At 44.6% G+C, this 17737-nt stretch overlaps 2 protein-coding genes and 2 long non-coding RNA genes across 11 annotated transcripts in view; 2 read left to right on the top strand and 2 right to left on the bottom strand.

Moving 5' to 3' along the window:
- CA1H5orf63 (chromosome A1 C5orf63 homolog) overlaps positions 1 to 5965 on the top strand; it is a 41126-nt gene extending 35161 nt beyond the window's left edge. For 6 of the 7 annotated variants that reach the window (XM_045487377.1, XM_045487414.1, XM_045487406.1 and 3 more), the window contains 2 exons: positions 5493 to 5650; positions 5767 to 5965. In XM_045487377.1, coding sequence (XP_045343333.1) covers positions 5493 to 5645 — 153 coding nt within the window. In that variant the 3' untranslated portion in view covers positions 5646 to 5650; positions 5767 to 5965. Of the gene's footprint in view, positions 1 to 5492; positions 5651 to 5766 lie in introns of those variants that run through there. The other variant, XR_006714693.1, reaches the window with a different exon arrangement.
- Positions 882 to 8078, bottom strand: LOC123603055. Its single transcript, XR_006714711.1, has 3 exons — positions 7746 to 8078; positions 5535 to 5615; positions 882 to 973 (listed from the first exon to the last, which is right to left on the bottom strand). It is a non-coding gene; the product is annotated as an uncharacterized LOC123603055 (long non-coding RNA).
- A 191-nt stretch (positions 8079 to 8269) lies between these two features.
- MARCHF3 (membrane associated ring-CH-type finger 3) overlaps positions 8270 to 17737 on the top strand; it is a 150854-nt gene continuing 141386 nt past the window's right edge. For both annotated transcript variants that reach the window (XM_045487324.1, XM_045487333.1), the window contains exon 1: positions 8270 to 8502. The gene's annotated coding sequence lies outside the window, so the exon portion shown is untranslated. The remainder of the gene's footprint in view (positions 8503 to 17737) is intronic.
- LOC123603002 lies at positions 13589 to 16097 on the bottom strand. Its single transcript, XR_006714674.1, has 2 exons — positions 15923 to 16097; positions 13589 to 13738 (listed from the first exon to the last, which is right to left on the bottom strand). It is a non-coding gene; the product is annotated as an uncharacterized LOC123603002 (long non-coding RNA).

The following is a 17737-nucleotide window of genomic DNA, read 5'->3' as shown; positions in this document are numbered from 1 at the left end:
AGACAGGTCTTGCAAGGATGGTGACCCACAACTAAGAACTCACTTGTAATATATTTTCAGGTTCTTGGAAAAGGGAGTCAGAAAACAGCCATAGTTTTCCCTTTTTCCATTTTGCTTTGAAAAGGCCACAAAACTTTCAGGGGCCAAGTCCAATTACATATTCCAATTCATTTGCAAGTGAATAGTTTCTTTGACTCTGAATAAGAATTAGTGCCCTCATGCCCACCACAGCTGATTTGAGCTATGAATTCTAAGCAAGCATGACCTTTCTGGGGACACTCGACCTTGACTATGCTCTTTTCTCTTTGGACTTCTGAGAGATTGGTTGTATTTCCAAGGGCAGTTGTCTGCTTTAGTTAAGCTCAGAACCTGCTAACAATTAAATTCTATCAAACAAATATTTACTGAGTACTTATACCTGAGGATAATACTATAGTGATTACTGCAGAGGCCATGAAAAGTACCTTGAGATGCTATAACTCAATGACCTTGGGTCCTTGACCCAGGACAAGACCAACAACCTCCCCACAAAGACTCCCAAGGTTTAGTCAGCTGACATGCCTGTTTCCAGACGCATCCTAAATTGGCCTTCACCAGACATCAAGATGAAATGTCATTAACTTCTCACACAGTATTTTGCTCCCTGCAATATCCCATTAGACCTTGTTCAGAATTCAGAAGCTCCTGTGAAAAGAGCCTCAGTCTTATTGGTTAGGAAAGTTATCTACTGCGCATAGTTTTTGTTTTTTAAACAAGGTTAATTCTGGCATGTTTTGGCCTCAATCATCTTTGAGAGTTTCAGCATTTTTGCTGCACATCTTAAGAAGAGAAAGAACCCACATTAGCTTCAGTTTTAATAGTTAGGAGAAATTAATGCTAATACATGCCTTCAATGGGATTCACTTAGGTATCCTGAACACTTTCTTCCATCAATATGGAAAGTCCCCAGATGTATGTATTGTGGATTTTTCCTCTGTAAAGAGATGCAAATGGTTACAATCAGTTGTATGATTTCCTCTGAGTCTTTCAAAGTTCTGTTTTCTCTGTATCTCAAGGTAAGCATCCCTGCTTTGCAGATCTAGAAGCCAAGACAACATGGATTAGTTTTATCACTTTCCTCAGTGAAACAGAGACCACCTTGTCCCAGCCCATTGCTCTCCCACAAAGCACAGGAAAAAGTTATGGCATTTTAAGAGAGAAGAGAAATCAGATACAGTTTTCTAGTCCAGGGCTTGTTTTCTTTATCTTTCACATAGAATCCTTAAGATCTTGGATGAAATTTAATGATCCTTACATGTTAACTTTACTTTCTTTCAACTTCTTTAAGAAACAAACAAACAAACAAAAAAACATGGAAAAACACTTAACCACTTATTTGTGGATCTCTCTATAACCCGGGTCATAAAATACAATCCGGGCAAAGCCAAACAAGGCACTAGAGGGTTGAGAGACAAGGAGAATGTTACGCATTAGATTTAGGATTTTGAAATATTCTGTTTTAGTGGTTTCCTGTTTTTCTTCACATATAGGGTCAAGAGTGGCCTGTCATTTGTTGCAGGTATTTAGGTATTTGCTCTAGAGGAAAACTTCTCTGACTGATCACGGACAGGAATTTACCAAACAAAAAACAGAACAAAAAAACCCACTCTTCCAAAATACCAGATCAATGAGAAGTGCCCTATTTCACAAATGTTAAAATTTTCAGTTTTAATTTTTATGTCACCTAAGTTTTCTCATCTCACCCACCCCTTGAGGGCATCTCTTTATTTCTTTATAGGAAGATTTAAATAAGCAATCGGTTTCCTTTCTAAGCATTTTTGGATTAACAATAATACTTCTCTCACTTGTATTTTAGCCCAGATGATTAAACAGTAAAAATGCTAATTAGTAGCCTGTATCTGAAGAGAAAAAGCTATTTCTTAATGGGCAAAATTCAAGCTGAGATGGAGACCTCATAGGGCACTACAATAAACGGGTTGGGTTGCATGCTAAGGGGAAAGGATTAGGGACCGAATTGACCAACTCCAGAGAGAGATTCTGGCTTAGTAGAAACACTAAGCTGAGACCCGAATATATTAAAGATACTGACAACACTAAAGTTATCAAAATGCAGACATTTGTTATCAATCGTAGAGCACAATTTGTCTTTGTCTTTCTTACTGACCTGCAGTTGACTTTAGAAATAAAATAAATTACATGCTAAGAAATTAATTTTATTTTTCTTCCATTTACTTTTCCTTTCTGGAAAGACATTGAGCCAGGGTGGAGGGCATATTATTAGATGAGCATTGTGAATACAATGTCCAGAATCTGCACCCTTCTTCCCACAAACACCTATGAGGAAGTCAAAAGTCCTACTTCCAAATTCCACATCTGTCAGTTATGAGCTCCATAATGGTGGGCAAGTCTGAATTTCCAAATGCATTAGTTTTTCATCCACTGAAGGAGGAAAAATAATATGTATCTTGTTGGAATGCTGTGAAGGTTAGAAAAGCCAGTGTATGAGAAAACATCTGGAGACTAAGTGTATATTAGCACTCAGTGCGTGTTAGAATAATGAGGGAATGGAAGAAGTCAGAGAGGAGTCGAGCTCTCATTGCCCACAGGCTAAAATCTATATATTTAGCCGGGCATTCAGTGTGCTGGAAAATCTGCTTTCTCCTCACCAGCCCTTTTTTGACAAACGTCCTGCTGTGGTCAAACATTCTCCAATACACCTTGAACGTGCCCACCTTCCTTGCTCTAGCATTCACACCACCCTCAGCTTCTCTTTGCCAAAATTCTACCCATCTCTCAAGGGTCTCAAATGCTACTGTCTCCAGGAATGTGAGGGGACTCACCTTCTCCTCCTCTAAACCCTGGTCCTTGCTGGCTACAGCACTCCTGGAGACACCATCCACAAAACGCTTACTGCCCCAGCAGACTCCCTGCATGTCAGGGACCACGCATACAGTACCCATTGCTATACGCCACACACTGTGGTACCTTGCCAAGGAGAGGTGCTGAATAGACCCGTGATTGAATAAATACATGATTTCTCACCCTGCCCCCGTTGTGTGCTTGGACAAAACACTTTGCCTTCAGTCTCAGTCGCCTCAGCTGTGAACAGAGGATAACAGCATGGATATACTCCCCAGGTGTGCTATGAAGAATAAACCAATGACTGAAAAGCAATTTGAAAATGTAAAATGAAATGCTATATATAAATGTTACATAATCAAAATCATTTCCCTCTGTATTATGGTTTATTTGGCTTTATATCTTGGAATCCTTTGTGGGTTTCAGAATCTCACAGATGCAAAACCATCCACATTAGCACCTAAATTCTCTTGGGTAATAAACGATTGAGTGTATTATAGCTCACGGCTACTTTTCCCTGGCATACTTACACATGAATCTGTCATAATTTGGGGCATTCATAATAACTAATGATACAATTCATTTCTTAAGGATAATCCATTCTTTTCCTTCTTTAGCCAGTTACTGTTCCCACATTGCTGCCTCAAGGGAACTAACTTTCATTAAACCCCAAATCCAGATGATGAGCACACTGTCTGGAAGCCCAAACTGAGGAGGTGATAGTCGTAGACCCGGAAGTGGTTTGGAGTTTTGAAGCACCATTTGTTTTCTGTGGCCATTTTTGCCCTGAATTCTGAAACTGTCACTCACTTTATTGTATGTTACCAAGTGCTCAATGCAGCCTAATTGAGGTACCAGGCAAGACTGGATTAGCCCTTTCCGTAGGAAAACAGGCAATGCTAGTTGCAAATACTATTACTAAAAGACGCTGCTGACTTTTAGTCCATAGAAGAATATAAATCTTAGAACAGTCCTTCCACATAGATAGCAACTCTGAGGAAGGAGAGACAGTAGCAACGTTAGGGGCTGATTGTGAGCATCAAGTGAGTAATTAGATGGAAAAGTATGGAACAGCACAGGACATATAGTGTCAATAAATATAAGGCATTGTTATTATCAGCAGAAGGACCACTATGAGCCCAGCCCTGTGCTAAGAGTTACACAGAGATTCTTGAGATTCATAATAAGCCTAGCAGAAAAAACTCAACATTCTTCACCGCCACCCCAATTATCTCAGAGAAGCTAAGCACCTTGTCCGAGGTCTCAAAGTTAGGAAGCAACGGAAAGAAAATAAAACCTTCAGTCGATCATGTTTCTTCAGCCCATATTGTTTGTCCTGTTTCTCAGAACACCCTGCTGTTCTTATTTTTAACTTAGGTTGGGAGTCTGTTTTTCCTTCTTGAGTACATGACCCTCCCTTTCCAAATTCCTCAGTGTTACTCATTCTGAAGTTTTAAAATTAACGGTATTTTTTAATCTCTTCTGGTGGCCTTCTGGTGGTGTAGTTTTATGTACCAGGCCATCTTCCTTAGATCATTCTAGCCTTTCATGAGAGTTGTCCTCACACGGTGGCATCCATTTTTAACAAGTTCAGGGTAGATTTTTTTCCAGGGCATGCATGAGGAAATCCCAAGTTTGTGTACAACAGAGGCTTCCCTTTCCCACACATTTCTGTTATCACATTTTTCCTTGGTTGGACCTGAGGCAATAGAACTTTGACAGGGGGTGCCTGCAATATCATTTAAACACATGAGATATCATTGTTTTGTGGGTGGTATCACCCTGACTGCAGACCTTGTGCCAGAGCAATCTCTCTGTTACAAAAATAGCTCCTAGTTGCGGACAAACTAACACCATACTTGAGTTTGCAAAATCACCTACAAGATATTTTGTCCTCTCTAGGGGAATTAATATTTCAGAGTGCCTTATCATGAGTTATCTCTTCTTTCTGTGAAATTAATCAGAAGGATTGCTGTTTTGTAGTTGGAAAACTCAGGTTAATGGCTTGCCTGTAGTCCTAGAACAAACCTATGGCAGGGCTGGTATTAGAATCTGCTGCTTCTGATTGCATTTCTTTGCTAAGGTCTTTAGCTCAGCCTGTTCAATTTCTGAATAATTTTCAAAGTGAATACATGATGAGAGAGGTGGTGGAAACGGAAAATAGGGAAAAACACTATTCAGTTGAGCAAAGCTCCCAAAACAAAGAACAAGGACAATCAAAGAACAAGGTAATCAAAGACCAAGGACTGTGAGGACCCTTTTCCGTCATTTCCATTTATGGAATAAAAGGACAATAATCCAACGAGATTAAAATGAAGAGAAATTCCAAGTGTAGAGAGGAACTGTTCAGACCACACTGTTTTCCTATTTCAACATCATTTTGTTCTCCTTTTCAACAATCACTACTGCTATAAATGGCATGAACTGGCAGTGCTTTTTAACCGCTGTCACAGTGTCCCCCTCAAGCAGCTAAACAGAGTGGGTCAATTCTGCCACTGCTGTTTTATGGAGAGGAAGCAGGGGTAAACAGAGGTTAAGTGACTGCCAGGAGCACTCACAACTCAGATTAGAACCCAGGGCTCCTATCAGTCACATCCTGCTGAAATTTACAAGGCTCCAAAATGTTGTTTCAGTGTCAGAGATGGGTGACAGTGCCTGAAGGGAAATTTGCTCACCATCCACAAAAGGACCAGCCCAGCTTCCATGGCCTCAACTCAGTCTTCTCATTCCCAAGCCATTCCACAAACTTCTTCATCCTTTTGAAGGAAAGAAATAGTCTTCACTGAAATAGGTTAGTACTAAGCAAGTGTCTTCTGTGTCTAGATTTCCCTGGTTTTCTGTTTATTTCATACAGATACGACTACAATGAGTTCTTACGCAAGTAAATCTCATTTTTTTCCCTTGTAGAATATGGGGACAGCCCAAACTCAAGAGATCACTGGGAGAATGACAGCCAAAGGCTTAAGTCTGTGCCAGAGCGACAAACTCCTATCAAACACCAATTACAATAGAAGATGGTATGGAAATACGAATGTAGTCTAGATGTGCTGTCTCTAAATGCCATCCACTCTATAAAGGAAAATTAAACCAGTTACTTGTCCGAAAACCCATGGCAATTATGTCTGTATGGAACAAAGAGATGGAAAACCCTGGAAATCAGGACATGGAAGTCACCCATCTAGTTCTTATTTCCTAAAAAGAAACTTCCTATTTCCTTGTTTCATCATCTGACACAAATACCATAGCATGTACAGTCAACAGCCAATGTTTAGCTCCTATTACCAAGGTGATTTTTCAAATAATCACTAGCATCTGTGAAAAACCTTCACAGGGTGTTAACATGATAAACACTGTTGGCAAACTTTTCCTCTAGTTATAGACAGGAGTTGGGGGGTGGGGTGGGGTAAGGAATCCAAGGAAATATACTTTTCCCCTTATCTTCCAACCCCAACCTAGGCAGAGATCTGGTGTATATTCCATTCAGTTGGTCTACAGCTCATTCCTTGTGGGCAAAGGCCATTCTCTCAAGCCAGTCAGCAGTATGGTAAACAACTGCTTACCATGGAATGGGTTGGACTCCCTTGGCTACACCAGTCCTTTGATTCACTAAATGAGTAATTTCTGCAATCCAAATAGGTTTTTAAGGCCTACTAAGGACTGTCCAGAGCCTGATTTTCTTGCTTGACAACCTGTCTTAGGGACCTTTCCCTGCTGAGACAGGGAGCTGAATAGACACAAGTTGAAACTCAAACCAGGCCAGAGAGCCCACCTCAGAGCTGTAGCCTTCCCTGCTGGAGTAGCCATTTCAATTCCTTTCCAGCTACAGGCCTTTTGCCTTCCTTCTTGCCAATGACCCTCATCAGGTGGGTCAAGCAGCTACCGAAATAACACCTGTAATAGTCCATACTCCCTCACGCACAAGAAACTAAAACCTTCAGGACTTGTGAATCTGAGGGAGCCCATGGTCAGTGATGAAGGTGTCAGGGCACCAGAAAGCTTGACCCTTTTCCTACTACGCATAAGTTCATTTTACTAACACGGTTTGAGTGCCTACCTATGCCAGGTGCAGTTCCAGGCACCCATTGGCCGCTCGGCACCCAAAGCTATGGGTCTACAGCTTGCTAACATTCTAGGCCTCAGCCTGGAAAGCAACACCCAACCCCGTCGCTTTTTGACTCTATACCTACAGCTCCGTGTATGTGTATACTTCAGCCAAGGTAAGGGCTTAAACACAGGGTGAAGGGCATCCCTGCCAACAAAAGGAGCAGAAGTGACCGGGCCGGCCAGGAAGGGCAGAGCCCACAGAGCCTACTCAGAGGGGCTACTGAGCTGCGACCGACCAGAAAGCTCAGGATCCTCCGGTGCCCGCCGCTAGGGAGGTCTCTGAGCTTGGTCCAGGAACATCCGAAGGAGCAGGGGACGACAGCGTGCATTGTGGGCACTTGTGGCTCGCTTGGAGGCGTTCCTGCTCGCGAGGACTGGGCGGCCCTGGCCCTCTGGCGGACCCAAGGAACAACAGCAGCAGGAGCCATGCTACGAAGTCCCCCGACAGAGCAGCCCGACCCTAGGTTGGGTATCGAGGCCTCCGGCGCCGTCTAGCGTCCGAGCCTCCCTTTCGCCCCCGGGCTCTGCCCAAGCGCCTCAGGCACTTTGGGCCGGGAAGGGGGCCTAGGCGCCGGTAGGCTTCCCTCCTGCTCCTGCTGTTGGTATGAAAGCACGGCTGAGGAGGGGACGTGTAATGAACTTTCCAGGAGGTCCGCAGAGTCGGAGTTTTGTTTTGAAGATAACCACCAAACCGCAACCAGAACCTTTTCCAGGGAGCCCGGAGCTCCCAGTTCCGGGCCCGGGCCTCCAAAGGTGACTGGGTGAGGCGGCCCGGGACTCACCCTCTTTGGGTCTCGGTTTCCTCGCTGGGGCTCCTTTGGGGACGCCAAGTTCGGCGCCTCCCGCGGACACCAGGTGTGGGCGTTGTCAATCCGGAGACGGTCCGCGCTGCGGCTGGGCTTCTCGCTTCACAGCGCGCCGACACGCTGCGGCTCTTGGGGCTCTGGACGGCCCCAGACCTCTCTAAGGCAGGGGCCTTCCGGGGCCGCCACTTCCCTCCCGAGGCGCCCGGGTCGCGGGGCAGCTACCCCGACAGCACCAGCCCGCAGCCCAGGCACCCCACCGCAGCCAACTTCCCCGCCGCCAGCGCGTCTCAGATCCAGCCCTCCGCCGCGGGCGATTGGACGGCGGCAGCGGGGCGGAGCCGGGCGCTCGGCACTGCCCGCGGCCGCCCGGATTCCCGGAGTCGTCGCAATTGGCTGCGGGCTCCGCCAGTCACGGGCGGAAGGCGCCCCGCCCCGCCGGGCTGGCCCAGGGCTGGCTCCGCCCCGCCCGCCGCGCGGCCCCGCCTCCCTCCAGAGCCGGGTAGCCTCAGCTCCGCGGTCCGCCTCATTCGCTAAGCTGGTCCACGAATTGTCAACGCGTTCGGGCGGCTGCTGAGCCGGGGCGCCCGCCGGGCTTGTCGTGCTCCCTCGGAGGTGCCTTCCCGAACCAGTGTGCCGGGTCCGCTAGGGCCAGAACGGTCGCCGGTTCGGGGCAACTTGGGATTCAGGACCCTCTGCAGGGGCGTCGGTTTGTGATCGGGACTCGGCGAGGAGGGTGAGTGGCCGCGCGCAAGGCGAGCGGCTCCTCTTGGCGCTGTTCGGCGAGCGGGGGGACTGGACGGGTCCTGGCGGGCGTCGGTGCGTCGGTCCTAGCTTGGCGGCTGTGGGGAGGTCAGGGCCAGGCGGGATTTACTCCTTGCTAGTATCCCCACTCCCGAACTTGTTTCGGAGAGTCGCAACTCGGTCCGGGACGCGGCTCTGCGTTCTCACGAACTTGGCATGTGGTAATTGCCATCATTAGGTGGGGCCTGGGGACGCGTCCCTTGGCCCTCTGCGGCGACGACACGCGCGCTGGGGGCGGCCTCGGTGCCCTGTCGTGTACGGGCAACAGTTCCTAGATGGCTTGCGGACGGGTTTCTGAAAAATTAACCAGCGCCAGAGGCGGTGCGGCGCGACAGTGTCCTATCCGTAGCCTGAACCAGGGACCATCGTGTTCGGGGTGGGTCTTGAGCGGTCAGAGAACTTAAGCGACCATCTAGGTTCTGTAACAGGGGCTTCAATGCTTTGCAATTACTGAAAGGAATTGACAGCATGGATATTAAACTTTGGTAAAGTAATTACTTTCTATTAGCACTTGTATCCGCATCCCTCAAGAGGTGCTCGGACCTCCACATCACCTGCAAGGTGTGTCGGAAAGACTTCGTTAGGACCAGGCGGGGAGCTGCTGTCTGTCCCAGTGCAGGGAGCCTGGGAGAATCCAAGACGAAACCGTGAAAGGGACCACCAGGCTGGTCGGTTGGTGTGTGTTTTAAGCGATGAAGTTGTGACAGGAACTGACAACAGAGGATTCAAGGTTAAATTTGACACTTCGTTTGTGACCCAGTCTGGGATATTTTTTCTCTGTTTTAATGATAAGGGTTAAAAGCAGCTGGTTTTTCTGAGGGCAGTTGCATACATGTCCTTTATATTATGTGTGAACCAAATAGAATTAAATGTAATATTTCCTTGTCATTCTTATTTGATGTGAATGAGAGCTTCCGGAGTGTACTAGAAACTTGGAAACACAATTTGGGGGAAAAATTGTCTTTGAAAATATACCAGAACGTTGAGATATATAACTATTCATGCTTGAATATGCATATGTAGATGTGTGTGTGTGTGTAAAATTGATGGGTGAATGAGATAGAAATATATGGAGGGGGAAACAGCCTTGAACTTGCCCTGGGTGGAGAGATGGACCCTCTGATCTATGGAGTGTATGATCAGTGTGTGTGTGTGTGTGTGTGTGTGTGTGTGTGTGTGTGTGTGTGTATGCATGTCTGAATCTGCGTGGTCTGTCTGGGTCAGTGTATGTCCATGAACTTTACGAGCATTTAGTTCAATACCACTCGGTGCAGATTCTGAGTTCCTGTTTTACAGCCCAGCAGCCGCCAGCCGGCCCATCTGTTAAAACATAATATGTACGCTTAAGTCACTTCATTTGGATCACTAGGGTGGAGTGTGGGTAGGGGGCAACCCTTAGTAGGAACAACATGCTACAAACAAAGACTGCCTCTCAAGTTCTATTTTCGTTCTGTATTCAGCCTGAACTTGTGATTTTGGTGAGGGAGAAAAGGAGTGTTTGACTCTTCGGGAATGGCAAACTACATTTTGTGAAATAATTACGGTCGTGGTTTGGGGAAAGAGAGTTTATAAGAGGAAAAAAAAAATTCCTGTAGAAAAGAAACGTTTGTCACATTACCATGCAACACTGGTTTACTGCTTTGCAGTGGCATGTATATCAGGAACTGTTTTCTTTTGCTTCTTAAGAGAATGCATTAAAACTGAATTGTTTTGCACCAAAAAAAAAAAAAAAAAATCCCTAATAGACGTAAACAGAGCTTTATTGCAGAGGCTATTTAATCTACCAGAGTTAAGACTGGCTTAGTAATTCTAATGAAACATGTTTTTAGGAATTTATAACCTAGATATAAATTCATATTCAGCCTAATCACTGGTTGCAGTGGTTCACAATTTATAGTTTAAGAAATAATAAAAAACCTTTATCACAAAAATTCTGATGACTAAAAGGGTATGGGAGGAGTAAAACAGCTTAATAAGTTCCTGCAGCTAAGTGACTGATACTTAAAAAAACTATAAATTTCCTTAATAACGTAATTACTTTTGGTGACAAAATAAAGGCACAGTTTTGAGAAGGCTAATTGATATTTTTGCCAATAATTTTATGCTCATAATTACATTTTAAGAATGGTGTTTATTATTAATGTGGGCAGAATAAACTGGCATGGTTCTTAAGAACTCATCACAAGAAGTATTGTTTTTATTTTTATGGTACTTAAAACATTTTGCAGAAAATATACATATCTCTAATCTGTGAGTGTCTTTTAAGTTTCTCATGCACTACAAAGACAAAATAATTCTCCTGCCTTGATATGGATCATCTGAATCAACTTAGAAATTCAGTTTGTGGGCTGAACTCTGTTCTCTAAGATTTGATTCAGGAGTCTGGGGTGGGGTTCAGTTATCTGTATTTTGAACAAGCACCCCCTCTCCTCGAGTGATTCTGACGTCAGGGATCCCCTCACCGTATTTTAAGAAACACTGGCATGGTATTTATGATATAGCAGAATGACCCTGGTCTGTGAGGTCATTTAACAAGTAATTGTTCTGATATTTCCAGGTGGCATTTACCAGCCTTGTGAAATTTATAGGCAACACTCTAATACTCTGTCCTCAACAATGGCACCTTTTGTCCTGTATTCAGGAGTGTTTAGAATCCTCAGCTATCTCTCTTCTAGGTTAGCCCCAATTCTAAGGAAGTCTCTCTGGAGAAGCAAGGTGATTTAAGACCCCTCCAGTCTCAGTTCCTCCAGTCTATATTCAAAGTCAAGTGGGTTCCTGGGGTGCTCCAAGGGGACTTTGCCAGTCATAACTCACATTGTTGGACATTTCTCCCTGGAAGGTAAAAGAATCCTGGTCCTTGGGAGCCACCTTTGATTCTAAAGCCAATCGGCCCTTGGGGATTTGAACCTCAGTAGGACTAGGACAGACTGACACAAGATCAAGGATCTCCTTAGGAAGCTGTAGCTGATCTGCCTCTTGCTCAAGGGACAGTCCGGGTCACCTATCCAGAGGCCCAAACATTCTCGTTTTCTGAAACTCATCTTAGAAGTATTTCAAGCTGTCCAATTAATTGGATAGATTTTTTTCAGCATCATAGAGTGATGGGTTGAAAACTGATTGCTAATAACTTCTCTTCTCAAATCAGTGTGGATTTGGACTTATTAATTATTGCCAATTCCCTTTTTATGTACAGTTTGATACACATTAAGAGTCTATTCTTGGGGTGCCTGGGTGGCTTAGTCGGTTGGGCGTCTGACTTCGGCTCAGGTCATGTTCTCACGGTTCATGGTTCGAGCCCCACATCGGGCTCTGTGCTGACAGCTCAGGGCCTGGAGCCTGCTTCCAATTCTGGGTCTTCCTCTCTCTGCCCCTCTCCCCACTCATGCTCTGTCTCACTCTCATCTCAAAAATAAATAAACATTTAAAAAAATTTTTTTTAATAAAAAAAGAGTCATTCTCCCATTTCAGACTGGCACAATTCTCAATTTAAAACTTCTATATAAGGGTTTTTTTTTTTAATGTTTATTTATTTTTTTTTTTTGAGGGAGAGAGAGAGACAGACAGAGCGTGAGTGGGGGAGGGGCAGAGAGAGGGAGACCCAGAATCAGAAGCAGGCTCCAGGCTCTGAGCTGTCAGCACAGAGCCCAATGCGGGGCTAGGAACTCACAAACTGCGAGATCATGACCTGAGCCGAAGTCAGATGCTCAACAGACTGAGCCACCCAGGCACCCCTAAAACTTCTAGATAAGGTTTTAAAGAGAATGGATCTATCAGAGGTTGTTGCCCTTCCCTCGTTCTACCATCCGTGTACTTAGGAAAACCTATTGACTTCTCAGAGTTCAGAAATGCCTGGGATATTTACTTGCCTGATGACAAAAGGACATGGATAGGCTGGGACACTGAACTTGGATTGTTCCAGGCCACTGGATCATTACTGGGACTTTCACAGAGCAATTCCCATTTAAAGGAGCACTTGGCAGAAATGTTTATAGGTCACTTATCTTAACAATCCTTTGAGTACGATGATTCTTTTCCAGATGAGCAAACAGCAGCCACAAAAGGCTGGTAATATTTAGATCCTGTCTTTCCCATTCAAAGATAACACCAATAACTGAGAAATTGGCCTTGCATTTGAATTATTTTTTCTTTAGCATCCTGGTAATATGACAGGATTATGCTTAGTCATTCATATCGTCTATAATTTTTCTTACCTCTTTCTTCAAATTTATTTGTATAGTGAATGTGACCTTGGGACAGTTTTCTTTATAAAGTTAACCACCATATGTGATACTTGATTCAATGACCCTAACCTTAACCAGCCAGGCTTGACCCAGAATGGCAAATAATTTGCTAAAGGTCACAGAGCACGATGGCAGCAAAGCCTATATGTAGAATTCTTTGGACTCCTATTTTAGACGTTTCCATTTGCTTATGAGTCCTATTATGCTGCTAGTAATGTTTTTATGCTGGCAGAATAGAATTGTTTATATTTCATTTGCCCAGCTTCTGCATGATGAATGGGACCCAGAACATTTTAAAAGCCTAAGTTATAATCCCAGCCTGATTGTACAATGGGATTTATGCCTACTTCAAAAAACTATGGTAGAATGCTACTTTTCTTGAAACTGGGCCATAGGTCACTGCAAGCTTCTAAGCAACAATTCTTTTTTTTTTTTTGGCCATGGCATACTTTTGGCAAAAGGAATTTGGCGACTTCTTTTCTCGTTTTTCACCCCTTTCCCCACCCCTATTCCCATGGCAAAATCTACCTATAAAGTATTTACTTTTCAAGTCAATCTGCCCTTTTAACATCTCCTAATACTTGAATTGTAGCCATTTTGACTCTTTTTCCCCCAACATACCCTTACCAAGTTCTTACCTTTACTTTAGATTTTTGGTCCTAGACACATCCTCATACAGAATACTGATGGAGCTATGTAAGTTTTACTCTAGCTTTCGCTTTGTGGATTTAACTACAACAATGGTAAGAAAAAAGGAAGAGAAGAGTAATGTCAAAGTCATGTTGTAAGTATCATGTTAGATATTACCAGCTTATTATTTCCATGGGAAATTTAAGATCGAGATAATTGAAGTGACAGATGCGTTCATCTGTGGCCTTGCAGACACTCTTCTAATAGAAGATGAGAAATATAACTGAAGACAGCATCCTAGGTTACAGAAGAAAAACAAATGTTAAGTTCTCAGAAACGAGCAGACAAAATGTGAAGGGTAGGGGTGGGATGGGATGGGGAGGGTGCTGGGAAAGAAGAAGCCCCAGGAACATGCCAGACTGAGTGGTGAGAAATTTATAGAGGTGCTGATGGTTTGGGGTTTCTTGGGGGCATTGATTCTGTTTTATATTGTCTTCACAACCCGCTCGCCCTGCTTGCTTTAAATAATTTATTATAGCAGCAGGCCTTCCTCTGTTAGTTTCCTTTTTTATAACTTTTTCCTTCTCATCTCTGGGTCTAATCAGAGGCATATATAATAGCATGGCTGCTCTAGAGTACTTAGGAAAATCCGTGATCAATATTGCTACATTATAAACCCATGGCTGTTGTGTTCTATTTTGCAATGTTTTGTTCCTTGTTATGTTAACCGCGTATCTGTGTTTTAAACAATATTTTATTCATCTTTGCACAATGAGACTATGGGCTTAGTCTTCTTGGCTGGAAGTGTCTTTGGAGTAATCCATCATCAGAACACCATTGATCTAATGATGTATTTATTGCTCACTATTGCAGCACTGGCAAAAAACCCAGTATGATTCTAAAAATTTGATTAAAAAGAAATCAAGCTTTTGCAAGGCGTAGCCATCCAATTATGTTAGCAGCTGCCAAGTGTAGTTTATGCTAAAATATACACACATATTTCAAGTGAGCAAAACGTGATCTTTTCAAAAGCTTTTAAAACTTTTTGCTATGAGACAAGTAGACCAAGAAGATGTCTCCTAATTAGAAAAACTATAAGTGTACTCCCCATCTCAGCCAAAGGTAAGGTCTAGTATTTTTTTTTTTTTTTTGGATTATATCCCTAGACTCGAAAATGGACAGGTTTATCTTTTTCATCGACATAATAAAAACAGTGGGGATAAGAACGAACTCCTAGCCCTTGAATGATTTTCCAGGTAATCATTACAAATCAGAACGAACTGAAATTAATTAACAAACAGTGACTGAGTACCTATCATGGGTGGCACCTCCTTTCTACTTAACTAACTCCACATTGCAGTTCAAGCATTAGAGCCTTTGGGAAGCTTCTCCGTGTTCCTCTTTGGGCTGGTTGTATGCTGTCAGCAGGACCTTTCCCTCTTGTAACCACACTCCCTCCAGGCCAGGAGTCCCTGGAGGGCAGGGCCCATACCTCTCATCTTCCAGTTTCTCAAGAAAGGGTATTTGAGAAATAGTTGCCAGGCATGCTAGAGGGCCACAGAGAATTACAGGTGAACACTTGCAAGCCCTCTGAAGGATGTGCACACGTATACTCACCGCCAGTGTATTTATTTAATGTTTATTTTTGAGAGACAAAGACAGACAGAGCACGAGCAGGAGAGGGACAGAGAGAGAAGGAAACACAGAATCCAAAGCAGGCTCCAGCCTGAGCTGTCAGCACAAAGCCCGACACGGGGCTCGAACTCCCAAGCCGTGAGATCATGACCTGAGCCGAAGTGGGACGCTTAACTGACTGGGCCACCCAGGCACCTCTCACCACCAGTTTAAATGGCAGTGATAACTGAATCCCAGTGCCAGAGTTCCGGCGTTGGCCCCAATCTCAATGCTTCATGTAGCTGCTATCCGTTCCTGCTCTTTCCTCTTTATATCCCCTCCTCTTCATTCCTGGCTTTTCCTCCTCTCGTCACTGCCTCCCTGTTGTGACTTGTTCAGAAATGCCCCCATCTCCACCCTCCTTCCACTAGTCTGGGCCACGGCCCCTGGTACCTTTTGTGTTCTCACACTCCTTGTGTCCTATCTTGAGCAAGCAGCTAACTCACAGTCCCCACTTGGAGACTTGGGGCAGCCTGACCACGCACATCCTTTCAAGTCTCAGACGGCTTGGTCCCTCTTGCCTTCCAGGGTAGCCAACCAGCTACTTTTGGCCACGGAGGCCTGGGCGCCGTGGAGGAACCAGCTGGTTGCTGGGCCTACAGGCCGCTGCCAACCAAAGCTCAGCATAATGGGCAACCTTGACATTTGTGCAGTGAGGCTTTTTAAAAAATAATAGTCCCAGCAGATTTTTATTGCCGAGACTAACTTTTATAAATGTTTTTCATCTCTAAATCTCCTTTCGTTCAAGAACGATCCCCTGCACAACTGTGCTTAGGATGTCATCTGATGACTTAGGTACGTGCTTACCTCAGACTGGGTTGCTGAACTGCTGCACGGACCACGTGTCCAGGTGGAGTTTATGGGGCAGCAAAAGGAAGCGTAACTGCCTGGGGTCAGGGCCTTAGCATCGCCCTTTTAGGTGAGATCTTCATGCACTTCAAATGACTGCAAGAGATCAAGGACCCTTGTTTTCTGTCTCATCTGGGAGGTTAAGCCTAACTTAACATAGGTGCTTTCTTCTCCTACCTGCCAAGAAAATCCCATTAGAAAATTGGGTGATTACATCTAAATATTATTCAAGGCAACAGAGAAGATGAGCAATCCTAGATTAGGTCATGGACTCACTGATGTCTTTTGGACCTTTTAAGTCAGGAGCACTTGCCCCTGCATGTCTCAAAGCTTCTTTCATCTAGGTGCTGCAGGCTGCCAGGGTTTGAGGGTGTCTATATGAGGCGGGGGCAAACATCTGTGGAACCCCTCGCCCGTGCCCTTCCCTGCAGCCGGTGGAGGCTCTCCCTGTGGTGCTTTGCTTTGGCATTTTCAACGTTTATTTTTTTTATTTTTTGGGACAGAGAGAGACAGAGCATGAATGGGGGAGGGGCAGCGAGAGAGGGAGACACAGAATCGGAAACAGGCTCCAGGCTCTGAGCCATCAGCCCAGAGCCTGATGCGGGGCTCGAACTCCCGGACCGTGAGATCGTGACCTGGCTGAAGTCGGACGCTTAACCGACTGCGCCACCCAGGCGCCCCCCTGCTTTGGCATTTTCTCAGACCTGCGTTTCAGCATCCCGTATACCAAAACTTCCTCTTAATACTTTGTGACTGTGTTACATAAACTGAGGTTCTCACAGCCAGAAAGTTCTCATCCTTCACCTTCTCGGTGTCCGTGATTTCGACTTTTCTCTTTCCTTTAGTCCCACCCTCCACTCACGTTTTCCTCTCTGGAAAGGGACATTCTCCATCCTTCCTGTTCAGGTACGAACTCTATTTTATAAAGCTCTATGATAATCATTGTTCCCACTAACCTTTTCCCTGCAGGAGAAACTGCATTTTTGACCATTTCCAGAGGACTTTCCTAGAGGAGTCCAGTGTGTCTTTCTCATGCTAAGGAGATGATCCCAGTGATGCGACTTCTCTCTGGAATAATACATGCTCTGATGGCCTTACCCAGTGAGAAAGGAATTCATCTCGCAAAACCTCAGTTTTCACCAACCTTACCCATACTTGCCAGGGACACCCCCCCCCCCCCACCCCTTACCTGCTTGATCACCCTTACTGCCTTCTGCTCACTTTTTGTATTGTTAGGAAACAAGATCACAAGCCTCTGCTAGCAATAGACATATTCATTGCAATCTAGGGGATGGACCTTTCTACAGAGACCTGAACAGGTAGACACTGAATAGGGAAAAGAAGGACTGGGCTGCCCTGATGTCTTTACAGACAGGACATGTGCGCTGGTGCCTCTTCCGCTGATAAATCCTTCATCTGTTGTTCTAACCAATCATGGACCGTTTCCTTTTGAGGCTGGGTCACTGCCTTCTAGCTAACACCAACACTGGTCCCTTTTGGCTTTCCCTTTGGAAGGATCGCAGTGTTTGGTTTCCTCTCCTCCACTGATTTTACCTAATTTTTATTTCGGGTGTTTCACGTTGTTTTACTCTGATCTACCTACTTAAGTCGTGTTGTTTCTAACCTCCGCAGATATTTTTCTACCACTTTCCAGCCCTTGACAACATCACACAATTAGACACCATCCTTATATTGAATGAAATTCCATTTTCGCCGCAGATCAGTAATGAAGACATTAAGTGGCATCCTGATGGTGACCCTTTCAAGAGCTAA

Source organism: Leopardus geoffroyi, chromosome A1, assembly GCF_018350155.1.
Source record: "Leopardus geoffroyi isolate Oge1 chromosome A1, O.geoffroyi_Oge1_pat1.0, whole genome shotgun sequence".
Classification (NCBI taxonomy): Eukaryota; Metazoa; Chordata; class Mammalia; order Carnivora; family Felidae; genus Leopardus; species Leopardus geoffroyi.
The sequence above is the reverse complement of the archived record's forward strand: the minus strand, read 5'-3'. Positions and strand labels throughout refer to the sequence as shown.